This window comes from Nansenia antarctica (genome assembly GCF_963989245.1).
Source record: "Nansenia antarctica genome assembly, chromosome: 14".
Lineage (NCBI taxonomy): Eukaryota > Metazoa > Chordata > Actinopteri > Argentiniformes > Microstomatidae > Nansenia > Nansenia antarctica.
In genome coordinates, this window is record NC_137684.1 from 21,594,541 (window position 1) to 21,620,074 (window position 25,534).

General features: G+C 50.3%; 1 protein-coding gene across 2 annotated transcripts; it reads left to right on the forward strand.

Annotated features, from left to right (window-relative positions):
* LOC308170161 (filamin-C-like) lies at positions 1-25,534 on the forward strand (the record flags this gene model as incomplete). Of its 2 annotated transcripts, none has more annotated exons than XM_080544919.1 (46): positions 1-367; positions 3,838-4,086; positions 5,933-6,030; positions 6,696-6,846; positions 6,970-7,088; positions 7,207-7,284; positions 7,398-7,560; positions 7,689-7,889; positions 9,067-9,204; positions 9,466-9,592; positions 9,713-9,849; positions 9,982-10,175; positions 10,350-10,463; positions 10,547-10,690; positions 11,119-11,242; positions 11,444-11,604; positions 11,795-11,885; positions 12,008-12,177; positions 12,345-12,462; positions 12,599-12,861; positions 13,039-13,636; positions 13,818-13,991; positions 15,151-15,313; positions 15,478-15,806; positions 15,926-16,049; positions 16,184-16,340; positions 16,613-16,802; positions 16,926-16,953; positions 17,095-17,410; positions 17,485-17,584; positions 18,039-18,179; positions 18,982-19,110; positions 19,225-19,398; positions 19,597-19,761; positions 19,959-20,162; positions 20,331-20,483; positions 20,684-20,806; positions 21,487-21,741; positions 22,042-22,311; positions 22,456-22,593; positions 22,718-22,833; positions 23,505-23,637; positions 23,791-23,967; positions 24,160-24,378; positions 24,837-25,052; positions 25,347-25,534. In XM_080544919.1, 46 exons carry the CDS (start codon positions 1-3, stop codon positions 25,532-25,534), a joined length of 8,187 nt encoding a protein of 2,728 aa, XP_080401045.1. The 2 variants fall into 2 exon arrangements, with proteins under 2 accessions (XP_080401045.1, XP_080401046.1); XM_080544920.1 differs by having other exon boundaries at positions 16,926-16,949; positions 17,082-17,323.

A 25,534-nucleotide genomic window follows, 5' to 3' on the forward strand; every position in this document is an offset into this window, starting at 1 on the left:
ATGATGAACACTAACACCTACGACGACCCACCCCAGTACTGCCAGGGCACCGAGGGGGACGAGGAGGAAGACGAGATGCCCGCCACGGAGAAGGACCTGGCGGAAGACGCGCCGTGGAAGAAGATCCAACAGAACACCTTTACGCGCTGGTGCAACGAGCACCTGAAGTGCGTCAACAAGAGCATCCACGACCTCCAGCGGGACTTTACCGATGGCCTCAGGCTTATTGGCCTCCTGGAAGTGTTGAGCCAAAAGAAGATGTACAGAAAGTACCACACCAGACCCAACTTCCGACAGATGAAACTGGAAAATGTTTCCGTAGCGCTGGAGTTTCTGGACAGGGAACATATCAAACTGGTATCAATAGGTAAGTCAACTTACTTTGGGTTGCATGTTTATTGTTGAACTTAAACAGAGAGAGAGAGAGAGATGGAGAGGAGGGGATGAGAGACAGTGTGTCCGGAGGGAAGTGCCAGAGCGCGTAACTGTACAGAGAAGACATAGCCTACTATAGGCCTACACTACAATGATTACATTGATTAGTTATTGACTGTCATTTCACAAAAAGCTCCTTTATGATGGGGAGTTTGTTGGGTGTTTGTTGACTTTGTTGAGTTTGTTGAATGTCATATTTGTTAAGATTGAAACAGGTGAGAGTAACACCAGCTATCCTGGGAGGAGGCTTTTCCGCACACATTTTTTAGGGATTTCGTCATTCACTTGATTAGGAGTATAATTGCAGGCCTACACATATCTATCAGTTCGGTTGGATGTTGAGTCTATCTACACCTCTTTAATCCTTGTCATCTTCTTCACAATGTGACACAATGTGTTCAAGAAGCCTAGGGAAGCCACAGCAGTGAGGTCAGCTCTCTGGAAACTTCTCCAGCAGAGGTGCCATTCAGATCCCTTGTCCAAGTCAGGGTAGAAGCCATGCCGGCCTCATACTGTATCAATATGCAGTATTTCTCTGAAACCACTGTTAGTGGCAAGCAAGGAACTGGAAATTCATTAGAGTTGTGTTAATGAGAATGACACACAATGATGTACATGCATACACCTACACACACACCTACACACACACACACACACACACACACACACACACACACACACACACACACACACACACACACACACACACACACACACACACACACACACACACACACATCCCTAAACACTCCCCTCACTCTCCACACCCATTCACACTTGCTGAAGGTCAGGAGTGTCAGGCCAGGGGTCTGAGTGACTAGGATCCAATATCTGTCGGCAGCCAATATCTCTTCATGTCTAACAGAGGGGGCCTGGACAGTTCGCCTCAGGGGTTAGTGTGTGGAGGTTTGGGTTAGGCTGGTTGAGTGCATAATGTGATGGTTAGGGATATGCAGAGAGTTATTGTGAGTCGAGGGGTAATCCATGGGATGAGTGATTGAAACATATATAGCTGAACTCTGGACACTCCCATAGCAGGGGCTTTAGATAGACCTGTCTGTCTATTGGGATGAGGGGGTCATAGACAGACAGGTCAGCACCTGGGGTATACAGTATTTATTTACATACAGTACTTATGACATAGGCAGAGGGGCAGCTGGGAAGGAATGTCTCGGTGGCATTTGGCTGTGATGACTGATACAGTGACATCTTCCAACAAAGCACTACATGGAAAGAGCTCTGGAGAACCTTTATTGCTCCACATAAGCAACTTTTACGATCATTTTGTGTGACTCATTCATCAGAGTAAGCAGTCGATCTGAACGACGGAGCCTAGCATTTTCCAGGCCTATATTTCATGCAGGAGCAGGTTCATTAAAGTCCTGACAGGGGAGCCATCTGGGGTGGTGACTGATGGCTCTCCCACAAGGGCCGGTGAAATTCCCGGTGTGACCGCGGCTTTGAGCGGGGGGCTGTGAAGGGCACAGTCACCATCTTGTGTGTGTGCGTGTGTGTGTGTGTGGCGTGATGCTGGGGGGAACTCTCTGTGGTGACCTCACACCTCAGGAATGTCCCAGCACCCTGCTGAGTGTGGCGGCACAGGGGTCAGAGGTCACACACACTCACATGCACGCGCACGCACGCACACACACAGACACACAGACAGTCTCCACCTCAAAGGGACTAGAAAACAAAACAAAAATAAACAATAATTGTAAAAAGTCACATGACTGGACATATAAATTGAGTATAGTGTTACTGCAGTTCTAGACCTAAACTAGAAGTTAACTGCGAACTGGTAGAATTGTTGGCAGTATATGGTTGTGTGTGTGGGTGGGGGAGTGAAGAGGGTGTCTGTACTCGTGCCCTTGTGGACACGTGTAGTGCCAGACAGGTTTGACAGAAACAGGACATGATAACAGAGGAATGACATTCCTTCCAACACACACAGACAGACACTCACACACACACACACACACACACACACACACACCCACGCACACACACACACACCCACACCGACACCCACACACACACACACACACACACACCCACACCGACACCCACACACACACACACACACACACACACACACACACACCCACCCACACCGACACCGACACCCCCACACACATACACACACACACATACACACCCACCCACCCACCCACCCACGCACACACTCACACACCCACACACACACAGCGAAACCCACACACACACACACTCACACACACATACCCGCACACACACCCACACACACACACACACACACACACACACACACACACACACACACACACACACACCCGCACACAAAAGTAACTTTTTTACAATGTCACAGCAGCAGCACACAGCAGGCCAAGGCTACTGAACCCGCCAGTGCCACATTAACCTTTAGAAAGCCTAAAGGTTTGCATGTGTTCGAATGTAACCAGAGACAGGCCTGTGGGTTGTCTGCCTGTCTGTCAGATGTCTGTTTGAACACACACGGCTGTCCTCAAAGCCTGAGATGGCAGTATTTTAAATGCGCCACACCACACAACACCACAGCACCTGTCTATGACAGTCAAACCATCCTATTGAACACTGGAGGACAGTGACCTAGAATAGGATAGATAGATGGGAGATTTCATCAACAACTCACATGACAGTGCCCTTTCCTTTTAATAGTTTCCCCCCCAGTTGTTAAGTCTTTGGAATGAACCATTGCACACTTTTATTAGCTAAGTCATTTACCCAGTCTACTTTAGTGTCTATGATTGCATCCACACTGGAGGTTTGTTTAGTCCTAGTTGTTAGGCTGAGACATGTCGAAGGTGAGACCCCAGTCTGTGTAGAGTAATCGCTGGACACTTTATTAACATGAAGTGCATCTCATTTGATTTATCAAAGCACTTTCAAAAAGCAATTAAAACCAAAGCGCTGTTTACTCAGATTACTCATTGTGCTCAGCTGTTGTTGTCTCGGTCGTCTCATTGTGACAGCATGTGGGATGCCAGGGATACTCCGTCAGTCGCCTGGCGGAGAGGAAGGCGTGGGTGGAGAGGGGTGGTGGGGGGAGGGGGGGAGGTCACACTTTTAGGTTAGACTTTTTTCTTTTTTAGATCAACATAGCGTGACCCTGTCTATCTGAACTTAAAAATTGCTGCCCGTTCAGGTGAAATCATTTTGTTACAAAGATGCCATACATACACACTCTCTCTGTTTCTGTTTCGGTTAGTGCTCCCTGACCTGTACGTTCTCTCTGTAGTAGTGGAATATGAATTGGTATTTAGCATCCTCTTTTCTCTCTACTCTCTCTCTCTCTCTCTCTCTCTCTCTCTCTCTCTCTCTCTCTCTCTCTCTCTCTCTCTCTCTCTCTCTCTCTCTCTCTCTCTCTCTCTCTCTCTCCGCCTACAGACAGTAAGGCCATTGTGGATGGGAACCTGAAGCTGATCCTGGGTCTGATCTGGACCCTGATCCTCCACTACTCCATCTCCATGCCCATGTGGGAGGACGAGGATGACGAGGACGCCAAGAATCTGACCCCCAAGCAGAGGCTGCTGGGCTGGATCCAGAACAAGGTTCCCGAGCTGCCCATCAAAAACTTCCACCGTGACTGGAGGGACGGCAAGGCCCTGGGCGCCCTGGTAGACAACTGTGCCCCAGGTAAGAGCTGATCCCCCCCCACGATCTGATAACAAGGAAAAGAACCCCGATCGCTGAACCCTGAGAGGCTTAGAGCTAACTCAGGAACAGTGTAGTAGTGTAGTGCTTCTTAATGTTCTAATCTTTAGGAACGGTAAGCTCCCTGGTGAGGTGCTTGTATCTATCTCTGCCAGGTTATGTCATCCTCTGACATTAGACACACACAACTGGTAAGATCCTCCTGCCCTACCCCAGAGAGCTGTGTGTGTCAGTGGGCCTCGGTGGCCCGCGGGGCAGGAGGACGACCCAGCCAGCTGTCCCACACTGAGTGATGCTCTCTCTCTCAGGACCCAGAGGCCCCCCAGGCCTGGCTTTAGTGTTTATAGCCTCACTCACACTACAACCCAAATTTGGGCACACGATTCCTCCTTCATCTGTCAAGAGGGAGGATGCTTGGCACGGCTTCCAAAAGCGGATCGTTCTGTTCCGTAGAGGAGAAGAGAGGGCATGGGAGTGGAGAGGCGTAGGGGTTCGCTGCCTCGAAACCCTTTAAGTTTGACCGGGATCGTAGATGCGCAACTGATCGTGAACCCCCCCCCCCCCTGGAGAAGCTGTTTAAAGTCTCTCCACTGAGCCTTTGGTCTTTGTGAGACAAAGGTGTGAGGCGGAGGAGGAGGCGACAGCGAGGGGGAGTCTAGAACAGTGTGTTTGACTGTGTTTATATGACATAAGAATCTTGAGGACTGAAACGAAGCAGCTTTTAAACACGCAGCTACCAAACGTTACCCTACAAGGCCGCTTTTCTCTTTGGGTCCCATCGAAATAGCTTATAGCATTAAGGAAGGTGACTGCTCTGCTGGAATCCTTTAGCTTCTAAAAGTTTAAACTGCTTATTTCTCTCCACTGAGCAGTACACTGCGTGTCTGGATGTTATATAACAGGTTTAAGGTGGGAGTGATCTCCTTTGTTTTGGCTGTGTCCATCGATATTACCTCCTAGAGCTTTGAGATGGAGGCCTACTTTGGGGCTGAGACCATCAGGCTTAACTCCGGAGTTACTTGTTCTCAGATTTGTTGTTCTCGAGTATCGATATCTGGCCGTGGTTGGGCTGTCTGTCGTCATGCATTCCTTTCAGGAGGTCCGCCCTCACTCCACCCACAACTGACGTCTTTTTAATCACATTCATACTGTTAGTGAAAAAACCCTGACCTCATGATTTTTTTATCACTGTCCAGGGGATTAATGTAAATGCTGGTTACAATATATGCCACTGTACGCTCTAGAAAAAGAAAGGTAATTCGGATGTCAGAGGATTCTACACGGCACCAAAATGGGTTCTTCAAAGACTTCCCCCAGCCAAAGAACCTTTTTTTGGGGTTCTAAGTAGAACTACTGGTTCTGAGGTCGTAGCGCCATTTTAGTGTGTCAGTATTAATGAGATAATGGTGTCCTGTCGAGCCTGCAGGCCCTTTGAGTCAGTGAACTCACTGCGTCGCACTGAAACACTAATCCAATTTAGGCATTAGCACACGGGCAGTTTAGCTTCTGCTTTCGTCACAGTCGTTGTCGGTGAAAGTGACAGAGCGAACACCCGTTGTTGTTGTTGTCGTCGTTGTCATTGTTTGCGACGGAGACGTGTGTGGAGAGAGGACTAGCTCGTTATACCGCTGGATATACAGGAGCGGAGCCCTGAGGGTGATTGTGGCTTTGTTGTTTATACCAATCGTCATGATAGTGACACTGCATGTTGTTGTTTTAGTTTTACCTATAGAGGATGCCATTTGATGTTAATCCCAATCCCATTCTCTAAACCCTTATGTGTGTGTGTCTCTCCCTTCCTCCTCTCCCCTTCCACCTCCACCTGTAGGTCTGTGCCCTGATTGGAAGGCCTGGGACCCTAACCAGCCTGTGGAGAATGCCAGAGAGGCCATGCAGCAGGCGGACGACTGGCTGGGCGTGCCTCAGGTAAGACAGACTGTTACTCCCACACAGACCTGCCTGTGCAGCCACTCTGGAGTGGAGAAACTTGTGTGCGAATGAAGGGCTATGGAATGTTTGGTGTACACATGTACCGAACAGCGTATTGAACAGTGTTTATCATCAGACCTCTCCTAGCCTTCGTTTACTCTCAGGCTCGGTGTGAGATTTGTGGGCATGATTAGAGCTAGAGTGAGGTTCTATTCTAAGGTGTCGAGTTCATGTGATTATGCCGTACCAGAACAGTACAGGCATTAGTGACATAGCCTAGCCTAGCGTCGGGTGTGTGCCATCATGGCTTCCCAGAGCCTAGCAGGCTGGATTCCTGCGGAGCTGTAAAGGAGGTGTAGGGAGTGGGCAGGCTCATGCTAAATCCCCGTGGCTAGCTTATTGAGGTCCTTAACCCTGCTGTCCTGGCGTTAAATATAGCCAGAGAGGAGGACAGATTTACACCACGCTGCGATAGCTCAACAACCAACATGGCCGACGTGCAGAGAAGGGGGAGAGAGTGGAGGAGAAAGAAGGGACTTCAGAGGGAAATGCACTTTATGTCTGTCGTCTTCAAATTGCTAAAAAAAACAATCCTCTTCCAACATTACAATTGAGGTTGTATTAACCTTTGACCCCCCCCCCCCCCTCTGCTTGTTGCCTAGGTGATTGCCCCTGAGGAGATAGTGGATCCTGATGTGGACGAGCATTCAGTCATGACCTACCTGTCCCAGTTCCCCAAGGCTAAGCTCAAGCCCGGAGCGCCTGTCAAAGCCAAACAGCTGTACCCCAACAAGGCCAAGGCGTTCGGACCTGGTAGGTTTACTGGAAGAAAGGACCGTTAACTAGTATACTTTTGAATACTAACCTTTTTTTAATATACATGATGTATTGTTTTTTCGATGTGTAGCCTTGAAACGAACTGTCCGCCTTTCACAGGTATCGAGCCTCATGGCAACATGGTCCTGCAGCCGGCTGTGTTCACCGTGGAGACGCTGGAGGCGGGTGGAGGCGAGGTCCTGGTGTACGTGGAGGATCCTGAGGGATACAAGGAGGAGGTGAGAGAGAGAGAGAGACCTGCCGTTATGAACACGTCACAACAGCTAGCTTAGCTTAGCTGCTAATATAGTACAGAGAGAGCTGTATTGATCTGTCAAATGTTTGGCTTTCTTCCAGGCTAAAGTGGTGGCCAACAACGACAAGAATAGAACCTACACTGTCACCTACATGCCAAAGGTCGAGGGAGTCCACAAGGTAACCGACAGTTCTCATCATCATGATATGCCAAAGCCTTCGAATGGTAATGGTCTTTATGATCTTACTGGAATCTTACCAATACTTTTTTTTTGACAATTGTTTCCTCCTAGGTAAAAGTGCTGTTTGCTGGACAGGACATTGACAAGAGTCCCTACACAGTGAACGTGGCTAAAGCCATGGGTGACCCTAACAAGGTGCACGCTAGAGGACCAGGCCTGGAGACCGCTGGCAACGTGGCCAACAAGCCCACCTACTTTGACATCTACACTGCAGGTTAGCATGGTAGACTGGCTGAACTAACAGGTTACACCAGCCCACGCAGCGGTTAGAAATGCTCTTTTTCCAGGAATTCCATTCATTTCCTGATAGGATAACAGCGTCGTCCCTTCCCTGCTGCATAGGTGCCGGTAACGGCGATGTGAGCGTGGTCATCGTGGACCCCGAGGGGAAGAAGGACACAGTGGAACTCCTTCTGGAGAACAAAGGGGACAGTGTTTTCCGCTGCACCTACCGTCCGATGCTGGAGGGCCCCCACACCATCCACGTCCTGTTCGCAGGCCAGGAGATCCCAAAGAGCCCGTTCAACGTCAACATCGCCGAGGGTGAGCCGACAACTGTCGACTGTCACTACACTCATCACTTGTTGTTGAGGCTGGGTAGTTAGTTGCCTTGGTGATTTCTCACTCCCAATCCCACAGTCCGTTGTCAAGAACCATCACTGTCCCTGGGCCGGCACGTGACAAACTAGAGGTTTGCTTAACCAACTTCCTGTCTGTCGTTTCTAGCTCCGCCCACTGCCCCTCCCTCCACCGGGCCCCCGGTTCAGATAGGGACCCCTCAGTCTGTTCGTCCTCCCTCCGGAGACAAGGGCAGGAAGGGGGCTCCTCCCCCCAAACCTGGCCGACCAAGTTAGTATGGTCCACTGAGGGGCTTGGGGGAACCTATGCCCGTCGTTGTGCTGACATGCTAGCAGCCGGGCCCCACCCCTTTCTATGCCCCGCCCTGCCGTGCCGTGCCCCTGCACACGCACCTGTATTAGCTTCCTCTGATTGGGCCGACCCCGTGGCCTCCGAGCGCCATGACGTGTGCTGTGCTTGGGCGCTCGCTGCCTCGCCTTATGCCAGCTTGTTGCTATTGGAGACGTGTTCAGAGAGAGAGAGTGTGGTGTGCTGAATGTCATCCTGTGGTCATCAGAGAAGTTCTTATCATGGTGATTTCAGTGATCGTGTTCTGCCCAGATTGCGTTGGTGTATGCTTCTGTGACTCCAACGACTTTTGCTTGCTCTGTTGAGTTGTTTTTGGGGGGGTTGCTTTTTTGGTGCATTTTTCTATCAGTGAGAACATTTTTTATACATTGACTATGTACATTCTATCTACATTTACTATATCCAAGTATATCTTTTATAGCCATCTGCCCAATCTAGAGAATTTCTGCCTGCAATGAACATTTATGTATTTTATAGCCATCCGCCCAATCTAGAGGATTTCTGCCTGCAATCAACATTTGTGTGACTGAAATGTTGTCATTTAATGCGTCGGTGCGCTCAAATGCCTCCATTTCTTTTTCTTGCTGCAACCTTAAGCATCATGCCATTGCAGACATAACCCTTCATCTCAAAGTCCAAAGCTGTCTGTCTCTGTAGCTGTCGCATATGACCGCCTACAGTATGTGAATGGAGCATCATCATCAGCGTCTATACTACTAATACTGCCCTCAAACAGCTCTCGTTGGTCTTTTCGGTGTGTAACCCTCTCTCTACCCCCATCCTCTCTCTCCAGCCGTCAACCCCAACGCCTGCAGGGCCGCAGGCAGAGGCATCCAGCCTAAGGGGGTGAGGGTGAAGGAGGTGGCAGACTTCAAAGTCTTCACCAAGGGCGCCGGCACCGGAGAGCTCATGGTCTCAGTGAAAGGACCAAGTGAGTCATCAGCATCCCTCCTCCTCCTCCTCCTCCTCCTTCTCTCTCTTTTCATCCTACCTTTCACACACACTCTGCTTTATCTGTCTATTCTCTCTCTCTCTTAGATGTTCCCCCTGCTTTCTCTCTATTTAAGTAGAGCTCAACATTTGTATTTTGTGTTGAGCTGCATTATGTAGCGTAGCAGTCCATGTATCAGATACATGTGTAGAGTAAGGTACTATTCTATCATGATAACATGCTGTTATTCGATACCCTCAGCTGGAGCAGAGGAGCCAGTGAAAGTGAAAGATCTGGGAGACGGAGTGTACGAGTGTGATTACTACCCCGTTCAGCCTGGTAAATACACCGTCACCGTCACCTGGGGAGGACAACCCATACCACGCAGGTAAGACTCCTCTTCACACCCGTCAGTCAGCAGCACCTCCTACACTCAACATCCACTGTAGGCTAGAACTGTGTAGTAATGATTATGTGTGCGTGTCTGTCTGTGTGTGTGTGTGTGTAGCCCCTTCGAGGTGGAGGTGAGTGAGGAAGCGGGCCTGCAGAAGGTGCGAGCGTGGGGTCCCGGCCTGGTGACGGGCATGGTGGGCAAGTCAGCTGACTTTGTGGTGGAGGCCATCGGCACTGAAGTGGGAACCTTGGGTAAGTTAGGACCAGAGACGCGGGGCGTACAGTACAGGGGTTGTACCGGGGGAGTACCCAATAGAGTGCTTGTGTGTATCTAGCATGATGAGAGACAATTCAAAACGTATCTATTCTTCCACCTCTCTTCAGGCTTCTCCATCGAAGGCCCGTCTCAGGCTAAGATCGAGTGTGACGATAAGGGCGACGGCTCCTGCGATGTTCGCTATTGGCCAACAGAGCCAGGCGACTATGCTGTTCATGTCATCTGTGATGACGAGGACATCAAGGACAGCCCCTTCATGGCCCACATCCTCCCAGCAGCCAATGACGTCTTCCCCGAAAAGGTAAGCCCCGCCCACACCAGCTCTAGGTTTTTGTTATGATACACATAAACACACACACACACACACACGCACCACACACGCACACATACACGTACACGCACACGCACACACACACACACACACACACACACACACACACACACACACATATTGAATTGTACTCTTCTTCTCCAGGTGAAAGCCTTTGGTCCAGGTCTGTCGCCGACTGGTGTCATTATAAACAAACCTGCAGAGTTCACCATCGACGCCCGCATGGCTGGACAAGGCCATCTCAAGATCTACGCCCAGGTACGGAGAACAATAGGAAGCCCAACTCCCATTGCTTATAATGCATTATAATGCAAACTGGTGTTGACGTCTTGTCCGTTCAGGATGCAGAGGGTATCGCAATCGACATTAAGATCAGTGACAAAGGAGACGGCACCTTCCTGTGTGTGTACATCCCCACCAAGCCCATCAAGCACACCATCATTGTCACCTGGGGAGACGTCAACGTCCCCAACAGCCCCTTCAGGGTAAGACAGTCTGTGGCTCTCTTTCTCTATCTGTCTCTCTGTTTCTGTCTGTCTGTGTCTCTCTCCATCATCCCTGCAGCTGAGGTGGGCGTGCGGAGCCTCTGACCCCCTCGCCTACTCTGTCCCTCCCCGTCATCTCTCTTCCTCTCTCATTCTTTCTCTCTCTCTCTCTCTCTTGCTTCCTCTCTCTCTTCCTCTCTCTCTCTCTCTTCCTCTCTCTCTCTTTCTCTCTCATTCTTTCTCTCTCTTTCTCTCTCATTCTCTCTCTCTCTCTCTCTCTCTGACTCCATTCTCTCTCTTACTGTTTCGTCCAGCTATATATCCACTACTAGATATAGATATAAACGGATATGGGAAGGTAGCAATAGCAATAGCTATGTCTCAAGCACTAGTCTATCTGTCTCAAGCAACCGGGTTCTTCCATATAGGTGCTTGTTGGAGAGGGCTGCCACCCCGACAAAGTCAAGGTCTACGGACCCGGAGTGGAGAAGACGGGGCTGAAGGCCAACGAGCCTACCTACTTTACTGTGGACTGTGGTGAGGCTGGACAAGGTGAGTGGTGTGTGTGTGTTAGAGTGTGTGTGAAGGGGAAAGAGAGACACACGGCGAGGTGGAACACAGAAGGCAAATAACTAGAAATGTCTAGCTAGTTGTAGGTTACATAGGACACAGGAAGATATTGATACTGTGTCTATCGTGTGTTGTTTAAATGCCTGAAAATGTGCGTCTCGTTTAAATGACCACCGTCTCCAGGTGACATCAGCATCGGAATCAAGTGCGCCCCCGGCGTGGTGGGCCCTGCCGAGGCAGACATCGACTTTGACATCATCAAGAACGACAACGACACCTTCACCGTGAAGTACACTCCCCCCGGCGCGGGCCGCTACACCATCATGGTTCTGTTTGCTGACCAAGTAAGACCAACACTGAGCCTGGGTTCTTGACTAGAGAGTAGTATTTGACTGGATTTTACATGGCTTAGCGTATCCGTATCATGGCTTTTAGTAACGCCTTAATACCATATTCAGTCCTTAGGTGTGAAGATATTATAATGAGTGGCAGTTCGAAATAACTCTATTAACTCTAAATAACTTTGTGTTACAGGAAATTCCCATCAGTCCATTCAAAGTGAAGGTGGATCCGTCCCACGATGCAGGCAAGGTGCGGGCCGAGGGTCCTGGACTCAACAAGACAGGTGAGACCTCCACACCACGTCACTGTCTCAGACGCAGATGACCCTGAAAAACATTTGGATTTAGAAACAAACGTGATAGATCAGGAGGTTCGGGGGACTGATATGAGATGTGTTTGTCACAGGCGTGGAGGTCGGCACTCCGACCCACTTCACCATCTACACCAAGGGAGCGGGCAAGGCCAAACCCGAGGTCCAGTTCACCGCGACAGCCCAGGGAGAGGCGGTACGGGACTTTGAGATCATCGACAACCACGACTACTCCTACACCGTCAAGTACACCGCTATCCAACAGGTGGGTTTGCGATCTGAGACAACGTCTTCGTTCGTGTTTAGGTCCTCCGGTTCCCCAATCGGAATGACATCTTCTCTCATATTTGTCTCAATCCTCTCATATTTGTCTCAATCCTTCTACGATTACATATTTTCCTCTCTCTCTCTCTCTCTCACTCTCTCTGTCAGGGTTCCATGACTATCTCAGTCACCCATGGTGGCGACCCCGTCCCCAAGAGCCCCTTCGTCATCACAGTGGCCCAGCAATTGGACCTGGGCAAGGTCAAAGTGGAAGGGCTGGACAGCAGTAAGTCCTAAACATAATCCTCCACAGTACACTGCACTAGCAAGTCAAGAGGGATAGGATATCAACATTTGAAAGACTATTGTTAGAAATGAGGACAGGAGATGATTGAAGTGTTCATGTGTGGTTGTTCCTGCAGAGGTGGAGGTTGGGAAGGACCAGGAGTTCACAGTCAACACCAAGGGAGCCGGAGGTCAGGGAGAGGTGGGCGTGAAGATGACCTCGCCCTCTGGCCGACCAATCCCATGCAAGCTGGAGTCCGACGCAGCCAATGGAACTCACTGTGTGAAGTACATCCCCCCAGAGGAGGGGCCCTACAAGGTGGACGTCAGCTACGATGCCAACCCCGTCCCTGGGAGCCCGTTCGCTGTGGAGGGGGTCATGCCTGCCGATCCCTCAAAGGTAAATAACCCTACGAATGAATCCTAGTCGTTCATGGGGAGAGTAATGGTAAGAAAGAACAAGTTATCTTACTGTGAGCTACTTCCAATTCAAATCTTGAATGAGTCTGAGTGATATAACAACACGTTCGGCCATCGCTGTGAGACTTACACAGTCTGTCGCCGCTCTACTCTACAGGTGCGCGCCTACGGCCCGGGTCTGCAGGGCGGCATTGTGGGTAAGCCGGCTCCTTTCGCCATCGACACCAAGGGCGCCGGCGCCGGCGGGCTGGGCCTGACCGTGGAGGGGCCGTGCGAGGCCAAGATCGAGTGCCAGGACAACGGCGACGGCACGTGCTCGGTGAACTACCTGCCCACGGAGGCCGGCGAGTACGCCATCAACATCCTGTTCGGAGAGCAGCACATCCCGGGGTCTCCCTTCAAGGCGGCGGTGCGACCCGCCTTCGACCCCAGCAAGGTGACGGCCAGCGGGCCCGGCCTGGAGAAGGCCAAGGCAGGGGAACCGGCCACCTTCACGGTGGACTGCACCCGGGCGGGGGAGGCGGAGCTCACCATCGAGATCGTGTCCGAGTCCGGGGCTCAGGCCGAGGTGCACATCCAGAAGACCTCCGAGGGGACCTTCTCCGTCACCTACATCCCCGGCTTCCACGGCACACACACCATCACCATCAAGTACGGGGGTCACGTGGTGCCCAAGTTCCCCTCCGTCATCCAGGTGGAGCCGGCTGTGGACACCAGTGGGGTGCAGGTCTTCGGGCCAGGAGTGGAGCCCAGAGGTAAGGCTACAGTAGACTATACATAGACCTGGAGCGGTCCATATCTATAGGCATATTCCAGTGTAGGCTATGGCTAATGCTAGGCTGTTAAAGCTAAAGGCTGCATGAAACTTTCTGGTAAAGGCTACTATAGCTAACACTAAAAAACAGCTAACAGTTGCCTGCTATCTGTTGTCTTCAGGGGTCCTTAGGGAGGTCACCACCCACTTCATTGTGGACGCCCGTGCCCAGACTAAGAGCGGTGGGAGCCATGTGAAGGCCCGCATCATCAACCCCTCAGGCACCAACACGGACGCCTACATCACAGACAAGGGAGACGGGACCTACAGAGTGGAGTACACTGCCTTTGAGGATGGTAAGAACCTCTGGAAAGAGAGAGCTGCTTTCACTTGTTCTTTTATGGAGTTCAACCATGTTGATTCAGTGAGTGAAAAGTATTCTAGAATGGAGAGAGAGAGGATTCTAATGCACATGTGAGCTACTTTGAATTATTGTATTCCATGTCAAAACAGTGAAAGTACTATATACAAACCTAAAGTAGTTTTAGCTTTTTGGTTGACCGAAAGAGAGAGAGAGAGAGAGAGAGAGAGAGAGAGAGAGAGAGAGAGAGAGAGGGGGGGGGGAGAGAGAGGGAGAGGAGGAGAGAGGATTAGCAACAGGTGGCTGAGGAGGTTCCATTTGGGACGATATGAGAGAGAGAAGTTACAAATACAGGATGATGCAGTAGACAAGTCATCTGGGGGCTTAGAGAGCAGGGAGGCAGGGGGAGGGGGGGGGGGGGCTTTTAAAAATAGAGGTTGCGCTGGAACAGAAGCTCTTAAACAGGGAGGTATGTGTGCTGTGGGCCACGTACAGGGGAGCTGAGAGATCACAGCGGTATCCCGCCATCAGATGTGTTCTAATATTACACCACTGGGCTGGGAACACACTGATACACTGAGAGAGAGAGAGAGAGAGAGCTCTGTCCAGAACATGTTACTGTAGAATAACAAATGAGGAAGACATGTATTCCTCTTAATAATAATAATAATAATACATTTGACTTATATAGCGCTTTTCTAGACACTCAAAGACGCTTTACAAACTGAAAAGATCGAGTAGTAATAATAAAAAGACACAAAAAGGTTAAGGTAGTGCTGGGGACACATGGGAAGGGGAGGGGGAGAGGGTTAACTGGTGAAGGCAAGCTTGAAGAGGTGGGTTTTGAGCGCCTGTTTAAATGTTGGGAGGGTGTTGGCCTGTCTGATATGGTTGGGGAGGGGGACGTTCCAGAGGGACGGGGCTGTGGCTGAAAAGGCCCTATCACCCCAGGTCCGGAGCTTGGTCCTGGTGGTCTTGAGGGTGGTTTGGTCGTCAGACCTCTTGAAAAATAGAAAGGCTCTGGCTGCGATCAAGTAGCGATGAAAGCACGTGTCTACCTGTATTGAAATCACACGGGTAGACAGACAAACACTTTAAAGGTGGTAGTTCACCCAAATTACAGTGACTGAGACTCAGGTGTGGTCGGTCCTCAGGGATGCATCTGATCGAGGTGCTGTACGACGACGTGGCCGTCCCCAAGAGTCCCTTCCGGGTGTCGGTGGTGGAGGGCTGCGACCCCACACGTGTCCGGGCCTACGGGCCTGGTCTGGAGGGAGGAGTCACCAACAAACCCAACTGCTTCACTGTGGAGACCAGGTAGGGTCATCATACAGAAATCCAAAATGCCATTTTAGCAGATAGATGACAACCTCACCTGACAATGATCCTCAAATGATTGACACCAAGCACCGAGATCTTCTTCTGTTGTATTATGGAGATGAACTAGGATGTTGACATTTTGTTTCGACTGTGTCTGTCAGGGGGGCCGGTACCGGAGGTCTGGGCCTGACCATCGAGGGGGCGTCCGAGGCGAAGATGACCTGTAAGGACAACAAGGACGGCAGCTGCAGCGTAGAGTACGTCCCCTTCACCCCGGGACAATACGACGTCAACATCAACTTCGGAGGACACCCCATCCCCGGCAGTCCCTTCCGCGTGCCCGTCAGAGACGCGGTGGACCCCAGTAAGGTGAAGTGTTCGGGCCCGGGGCTGGGCAACGGAGTGAGAGCCCACGTGCCTCAGACCTTCACTGTGGACAGCAGCCAGGCAGGACAGGCCCCACTGGAGGTGAAGCTCAACGGACCCACAGGTGAGAGGGGCTGAGATAGACACGCGCGCACCCGCACGCACACACACTCAGACGCGCACACACACACACACACACACACACACACACACACTTATTTTATCGTAACATTATCTTCAAAGGTGCTGCTGAGCCAGTCAGCGTGAAGAACAACGGCGACGGAACACACACCGTCAACTACACCCCAGCCCAGGACGGCCCCTACACAGTGGCGGTCAAATACGCAGAAAAGGAGGTCCCCCGCAGGTGAGACCCGGAATTACCTTTACATTCACCACTCGTTTACTTTTTGTGTGGGCATTTAACACATTTTTATTGTTTTTCGACCCTCTTCCTGTTCATTTTTTCATCTCTAACTTGCATCTCTTCCTTGTCTTCAGTCCCTTCAAGGTCAGGTCTCTGCCGGGCCATGATGCCAGTAAGGTGCGCGCCAGCGGTCCCGGTCTGGACACCAAAGGCGTGGCCGCCAGCCTGCCTGTGGAGTTCACCATCGACGCCCGCGACGCAGGAGAAGGACTGCTCACCGTGCAGATACTGGTAGGTCCAACTGCCTCTCCAGACAGGAAGTAACTGATCTCTCAAGCTATTTCAACCACTGCGGCATTATGAATTTTCTTAAAAATGTATATTTTAGAAGTAGTCCCTTTCTTAAAATGTTATATTTTAGAAGTAGTCCCTTTCTTAAAAAATTCCATTTTAGAAGTAGTCCCTTTCTTAAAAATGTCTATTTTAGTAGTCCCTTTTTTCACCCATTAGCCCTTTAGAGACACAAACCTACACATGTTCACATGACGTATCTGCCCCTGTAGGATCCTGAAGGCAAGCCGAAGAAGGCCACCATTCAGGACAACCGCGACGGCACCTACACTGTGTCCTACGTACCAGACACCACAGGCCCGTACACCATCACTATCAAGTACGGAGGCGACGAGATCCCCTATTCACCCTACCGCATCCAGTCTATGCCCACTGGGGACGCCAGCAAGTGTCAGGTCACAGGTGTGTAGAGTATAAGAGTCAACCCTGCCGGATTGCATGCACGAGTTATGAGTGAAACATACATAATGCAAATCAAATTGGATTCGATATTTCTGGAGCTTGATGATTTTTCTTTCTTTTCAGTGTCTATCGGAGGACATCGCTTTGGTGAGTAACTGGACAGTTAGCTCTGCTTTCTTTTATTATTATTAATTATGAGGATTTAGAAATCCCAACCAGGATTCACAGGTGGTACAGATCTTTCTAAACTCTTCTCCTCTCCTTCTTTTTGTCCCTCAGAACACCTAGCCAGCCTCCAGGCCTCCGAGGAGACCGTCATCACCGTGGACGCAAAGGCCGCTGGGAAGGGCAAGGTCACCTGCACGGTGCTGACTCCCGAGGGCTCGGAGCTGGACATGGACGTGGTGGAGAACCGGGACGGCACCTTCGACATCTACTACACGGCCCCCGAGCCCGGCAAATACGTCATCACCATCCGCTTCGGAGGACAGAACATCCCCAAGAGCCCCTTCCATGTTGTGGTGAGGCAGAATAATCTAATATTGATATATGATATATATGATCAATATGTTGTGTGGATGTTAGATATATATGTTGACTGTATGTGGGTGGATGTGTAGCAGTTCATTCTATGTGTAGAGATGATATATCTACACCGTTGTTTCTCCCTTCACCCTGATAGGCTACAAAGGAGCCTGTCGTCCCCAGAGAAAGCATGGATCCCTCGTTCCGCCCTCTCAACCTGGTCATCCCCTTCACCGTACAGCAGGGAGAGATCACAGGTAGTAGGCCGCTGTCCCCTGTGCACGCGCACACGCATACGCACGCACGCACACACACACACACACATGCACACACACACGCGCACGCGCACACACACACACACACGCATACGCACGCACACACACACACACACACACACACACGCATACGCACGCACACACACACACACACACACGCATGCGCACACACACACACACACACGCATACGCATACGCACGCACACACACACACACACACACGCGCACACGCATACGCATACGCACACACACACACACACGCGCGCACACGCATACGCACGCACGCACACACACACACACACACACACACACACACACACACACACTCACACTCACACTCACACTCACACTCACACTCACACTCACACTCACACTCACACTCACACACACACACACACACACACACACAGTGACATTCTATTGTTATGCTTTCCAGGTGAGGTGCGCATGCCCTCAGGTAAGACGGCTCGCCCCCACATCACTGACAACAAGGACGGAACCATCACAGTCAAGTTCCACCCCACAGAGAAGGGCCTGCACGAGATGGACATCAAATATGAAGGCAACCACATCCCAGGTACGGTTTTGTTCAAAATAAACCCTCTATGACAGGGCTAGTCAACTACTTTGTTATGGGGGCCAACTTATTCAAATGTTAATGGCTGGGGGGGGGGGGGCAAACTTTTTCCAGAGTAATTATTGGATCTTAGCACTTACTTATGTGAACATGAAAAACAACACTAAATACCCATAATACTGTGTCCCAAAAGTGTTTATGTAACATACAACATACAGCAGTAATTTCATACAGTTATCCATGTATAGGCTACATTAATAGGCTATATTTATTTTATCTAATGATTCACTTCTCACCATCACCAATACTATTGGGGCAAAAGGCCCCAATTAAAGATACATTCAAAACCGATTACATTACAGTAGCAGATGGGAGAGAAAAAAAACATTGAATGACTTCAATTATTATGATCACCTCTCAGCTTCTCACCAATCTGCTACTACTCAACACTCGTTTCACTCAAATTTCACAACAAGTCATCTCAATTAAAAAACGAATGGCCTCGGCCATAAGCCACACCTGCTGTGTTTGTCTTCTATCAGTGAGTCATGCTACCTCACCGACAACAAACGACTCAAACGACTCACTTTTCAACAATGCTGATCAAAGCCCCCAAATAAGGATACATTCAAAACAGATGACATGACTGTAGAAGATGGACATCTAAAAGTGCTCTATTTGTCTTCTAATCAGATGTCGTCCCCGAGCCAGTTGACTAGGCTTGGTTAATAAGGCCCTATAACCAAACAGTAATGGGCCAGTCATATCTGATGGTCTCCCTTCATGATCTCCCCCCATACAGGAAGCCCTCTCCAGTTCTACGTGGACGCCATGAACAGTGGCATGGTCACCGCTTATGGTCCGGGCCTGTGTCACGGCACGGTCAACAAGAACTCCACCTTCACTGTGGTCACCAAGAACGCTGGCGAAGGTAACTCTCATTTCCTCCTGTTCCTCCTATTCACGCCATGAATTACACTTCATATTGCTATTCATGTGCTATTCAATCAGCTGAGCATAATCACTAAACCCCCCCCCCCCTCAGGTGGTCTGTCCCTGGCCGTGGAGGGTCCCTCCAAGGCAGAGATCACCTGTAAGGACAACAAGGACGGTACCTGCACCGTGTCCTACCTGCCCTCTGCCCCCGGAGACTACAACATCATCGTCAAGTTTGACAACAAACACATCCCCGGCAGCCCCTTCACTGCTAAGATTACTGGTGAGTGAACTAAATTTCCCAGAGTGCTGTGGGCGTCCTCATAGTCAGTCCCTGTTGAACAGAGCTCTACGGTACAGAGACAACGGCCGCTAATATCACTTGCTATATCACTGAATCCTATCTGTTTTAGGGCTCAAGGAGATGTATTGTGGTTTTGTGGATATTTGGTGTTGACCTTCTCTTCTCTCCGTTGCCCAGGCGATGACGTCATCACGAGGACATCTCAGCTGAACGTCGGCACCGCGGCGGATGTGTCGTTGAAGATCACAGAGTCGGACCTGAGCCTGCTGACCGCCAGCATCAGAGCTCCCTCGGGCAACGAGGAGCCATGCCTGCTCAAGAGACTGCCCAACCGCCACATTGGTGAGACACTCATTCACCTCTGCTTCCAGTCACATACTAAAACCTAGGCCATCAGAGAAACGGTTCAGTTAGCTTACCTTGAATCAAAGCACTATTTATAATGTTAATTATATGAACGTGAATTATACGCTCCGAAACAATACCAGTTTTCTTCCTTTTATTTCCTGTGCATTCACTCTCCTCCACTGCTCCTCCAGGTATCTCCTTCACTCCTAAGGAGGTTGGGGAGCATGAGGTGAGCGTGAGGAAGCTTGGGAAGCACGTGACCAACAGTCCCTTCAAGATCATGGTAGGCCAGTCAGAGATCGGAGAGGCCAGCAGGGTCAAGGCCTTTGGTAAAGGCTTGGTGGAGGCGCATACGTTTGAAATGGCAGAATTCTTCGTGGACACTAGAAACGCAGGTAAGGCTAGGAGCTAGCATCAGACATGTTGACATGACGCTCTATATTAGCTTCTGCATACAGCTTTTGCATACAGATGTACATACATACACACACACACACACACATACATACACACATTACCTTCCATTATACACCTCTCTCTCTCTCTCTCCCCATCTCTCTCAGGTTATGGAGGTCTAGGGTTGTCGATTGAGGGTCCAAGTAAAGTGGATATCAACTGTGAGGATATGGAGGACGGGACATGCAGGGTGACTTACATTCCCACTGAGCCAGGCAACTATCTCATCAACATCAAGTTTGCCGACAAGCATATCCCAGGTCAGTCTCACTTCAGTGTTGAACATAAAATATGGTTTTAGTTAATTTGAGTGGCATTCTTTCTTCGAGACTTGTCTCCTGTATTGAGACTTGTGACAATGCGCTTAGAATAAACTTGGACTTGAATTACCGGTAGTCATGCCCAAATTAGAGGACTTGGGTGGGCCTCTCTGACTGGTTGACGTTCTCTCTCTCTCTAGGAAGTCCTTTCACAGTGAAGATCACAGGAGAGGGACGGATGAAGGAGAGCATCACCACCAAGAGACAGGCCTCCTCCATCGCCTCTGTGGGCAGCACCTGTGGCCTCAATCTCAAAATCCCTGGTGAGCTCAACGGTCCCAAACGGATGTCATACAGACAGACAGACATACAGACATACAGACATACAGACATACATGCAGGCAGACAGACAGACAGACATACAGACAGACAGACATACAGACATGCAGGCAGACAGACAGACATACAGACAGACATACAGACAGACATACAGACAGACAGACAGACAGACAGACAGACAGACATACAGACAGACAGACAGACATACATACGAGATTCATTTGGAGGTGAAATTGTGGAGTGGCAAAGCAGAAGAAAATAACTTGACATTGTCTAGCAGCAAACGGTCACAAACACAATCAGAGAGTCGTCCACCACAGCCATAAAGCACTACAGTTGAAATACTAATGCTATAAATGAAACATCCTTTATTGGCGTGTAAGTGGCATAGCACGCTAAGGCACATACATACCATATCATCACAGGGTCCCCGGTTCGATTCCAGTCGTCGACATATCCTGCATGTCATCCCCCCTCTCTCTCACCCATCCGTCCTGTCAATCTCTACTGTCTCTGTCCCAATAAAGCAGAAATGCCCTAAAAACATAATTTAAAAAGAAAGAAAGAAAAAGAATAACCCATTATTCGTACAGTAACATTTTCCACAAACAATGATAACGATAATCTCAATAACGATAACCCTTATGGTTTCTTCTCCTTATAGGCAACTGGTTCCAGATGGTATCAGCCCAGGAGAGACTGACCAGAACCTTCACACGCAGCAGCCACACGTACACGCGCACAGAGCGCACGGAGATCAGCAAGACGCGGGGCGGAGAAACCAAGCGGGAGGTGCGCGTGGAGGAGAGCACCCAGATGGGGGGAGCAGGGAGCCCCTTCAGAGACGTGTTCGGAGAGTTCCTGGGCCGAGAGAGCCTCAGTAGCTTCGCTGGGATACCAGCCACCCCCAAACAAGACGGTGAGACTCAACGACACACACACACAGTAGTGGTTACTGGTCATATCCTCCCTGTGTTTGACCTCTTCTCTTCTATTTATGCTCATCACTGTTTCTTTATTACGTATATATCCACAAACCCTAAAAACTGTTGTATATATGTAAAGTATATGTATATTTATGTTTATATACAGTATGTTTGCTGTGTATTTGACCTCAACTGACCTGGTTCAATAAAGATGGATTGAATTAATCAATGAAAAAAACCCTCCCCCCTTTCCTTTCCTTTCCATCCAATCCCCCCCTCCCTTCCACCACCAGGTGAGGCAGGCGCCGGGCCGATGATGGCCCAGGTGATAAGCCCCGGGGGCAAGACTGAGGAGGCCGAAATCGTGGACGGAGGCGACAGCACCTACAGCGTGCGCTTCGTCCCCCAGGAGATGGGCCCTCACACGGTCAACGTCAAGTACAGCGGCCAGCACGTCCCCGGGAGCCCCTTCCAGTTCACCGTGGGGCCCCTGGGCGAGGGAGGCTCCCACAAGGTCCGAGCCGGAGGCACCGGTCTGGAGAGAGGAGTGGCGGGAGCCCCCGGTACGTTCTATTCATTCAATCACGTCCCTATTTACCTTTGTAACCACACATGTTGTTTACCACTATAAACGATGCATTCGTTGTGTATCCATGACTGTATGATCCAGGTGCTCATGTGTGTGTTCCTCTCTCCTCTCTCCGTAGCTGAGTTCAGTATCTGGACTAGGGAGGCGGGTGCGGGAGGCCTGTCCATCGCGGTGGAGGGCCCCAGCAAGGGGGAGATCTCCTTTGAGGACAGGAAGGACGGCTCCTGCGGGGTGTCCTATATCGTCAAGGAGCCAGGTGAGACCCACGATGATCAGGACTACACGCTCTCTGACCTGCAAACTGCTGGGAGGATCATCTATTCACCATGCCACATGACACTTTTTCCTCACCATATTGTGTTTGTGATGTGTTTCTGCAGGCGACTATGAAGTGTCGATCAAGTTCAACAACGAGCACATCCCTGACAGTCCCTTTATCGTACCTATCGCTACACTGTCTGACGAGGCGCGCAGACTCACAATCACAAGCCTGCAGGTAAGAGAACACACACACGCGCACAGGCACAGGCGTACGCGCACACACACACCCACACACACACACCCACACACACACACACACACACATATTGTTGTTTGTTTGGTGGTCAGGGTTGTGCCATAGTTTGATTTGCCCTTGAAGTGTAACTGGAGGAGAAGTATGTTCTGGCAGGATCCAAGGACATAAAGTTGTTGATGTTGTTAAGTGGCAAGTGAGTGAGTGAATGAGATTAACTGTTCCTGGGGCCTCTGCAGGGTTTTATGCTAGCTGGCTGGTCTGTTTGTGTGTGTGTGTGTGTGTGTGTGTGTTCAAGTGACCACAGGCCTGAGGTATTACTGGCCTGTCCACCTTTTCATGGCTGACAGGATGACTCTCCCACTGGGAAAACAACAATAAACACCATACTACGAACTTCGACCTTCTCTCCTGCTCACACTCATCCTGAGCATCTCGGCCGTCTATTCATATACATATTGAGTCACAGTGGCACATGCGTGTATGCACTTTAATGCACCCCCCCCCCCCCCCCCACACACACACACACCACTTAACAATACCCTCTCATGACCCTCTCTCTCTCTCTCTCTCTCTCTCTCTCTCTCTCTCTCTCTCTCTCTCTCTCTCTCTCTCTCTCTCTCTCTCTCTCTCTCTCTCTCTCTCTCTCTCAGGAGAAGGATTTGAAGGTGAACCATGAGGCGTCCTTTGCAGTGCAGCGGAACGGAGCGCATGGCGTGATCGACGCCAAAGTCAACACCCCTTCTGGCTCGGCTGAGGAGTGCTACGTCACTGAACTGGACAGTGGTGAGCTCCTCTTCCATCCTAAACACTATAGCACCCTTCATTGGGAAAGTGATAATCCCCTTCCTTCCATACAAACACGGCTGGTCTGTGGAATGGGAATTCCAAAACATTCTATTTGATCCTTGATAACCCCTTTCTCTTATCGGTTCCTAGATAAGAACGCGATCTGCTTCATTCCACGGGAGAACGGCGTGCACTCTATCGACGTCAGGCTTAACGGGAGCCACATACCCGGGAGCCCCTTCAACGTGCGCGTGGGGGCCCCGGGACAGGCTGGGGACCCGGGCATGGTGACGGCGTACGGGCCTGGACTGGACGGAGGATCGACGGGTAACTAATAGCTATACAGTATACAGATACATATATATATATACAGATATATACATGCATATATACTAGTGCACAGTACACCCACTCCCTATTGTGTTTGACGCAGATGGTCTGAATCGGACTATTTCGAAAAATACTTGTCGTATCCAAAAGTTTCCCCAGTCCCCTCACCATCTTTTTTCCCCCCCATAGGCGTCCCCTCAGACTTTGTGGTGAACACCTGCAACGCGGGCTCGGGGGCTCTGTCGGTCAACATCGACGGCCCCTCCAAGGTGAAGATGGACTGTTCCGAGTGTCCCGAGGGCTACAAGGTCACCTACACCCCAATGGCCCCCGGCAACTATCTCATCACCATCAAATACGGCGGCCCGCAGCACATAGTGGGCAGCCCCTTCAAAGCCAAAGTCACAGGTGCGTCGGCTTGCGTGTGCGTGTGTTTGTTTGTATGCGTGTGTGTGGGTGGAGCGTATCCCTTTGATCCTGATGCAAAGGATGTTTTTGTTATGAAACAAGTGCGCCCAGACACGCTCTCCCGAGTCTGAAAAGTTTAAAGTTTTCCTAAATGTTACGTAACAACAGAACGCTGAAGGCTGGGTGCAGGCCAAATATAGACAAAATATAGATAGTGTGTACTTTTTCTCACAAGAATCCCACAGAGCATTGGTACACAGGGGAGGGGGTGGGGGTAGCCTGCAGGTGGAGGGAGCCGGGGCTGAGTAGGCCCCACCGCACCGCACTTTTCAGAAACATTCTTGGGTTATGTAATAATAATATCTGGGTTGGGTGACTCATGACGCTGCGGGTCTTCTGTAACATCTCTCTCTTTCTTTCTCTCTCTCTCTATATATATATATCTACATATATCTCAGGTGCGCGTCTCTCAGGGGGACACAGCCTGCACGAGACCTCCTCTGTCCTGGTGGAGACCGTCACCAAGACTTCCAAGATGGCCGCCGGGGCGTACAGCTCAGCTGTCCAGACAAAGCTGACCTCCGACGCCAGCAAGGTGGTGTGTCGAGGCGCGGGGGTCTCCAAGGCCCTGGTGGGCCAGAAGAACACCTTCAGTGTGGACTGCAGCAAAGCTGGTGAGATAGCTACAGACACACATACACACACACGTCTCATACACACACACACACACACACACACACACACATCTCATACACACGTCTCATACACACACACACACACGTTTCATACACATACACACACACATACACACACACACACACACACACAAACACACACACACACACACACACACACACACACACACGTTTCATACATACACACACACACATGTTTCATACACACACACACACACACACACACACACACTCACCTATAGGGTCATTACTGACTGTTTGTCCCTCTTCCAGGTACCAACATGCTGATGGTGGGAGTGCACGGCCCCCGGACCCCCTGTGAGGAGGTGTATGTCAAACACATGGGCAACAAGCTGTACAACGTCACCTACACCGTCAATGACGGGGGCAACTACACCCTCATCGTCAAGTGGGGGGATGACAATGTCCCCGGGAGCCCCTACAAAGTGTCTGTCCCCTGA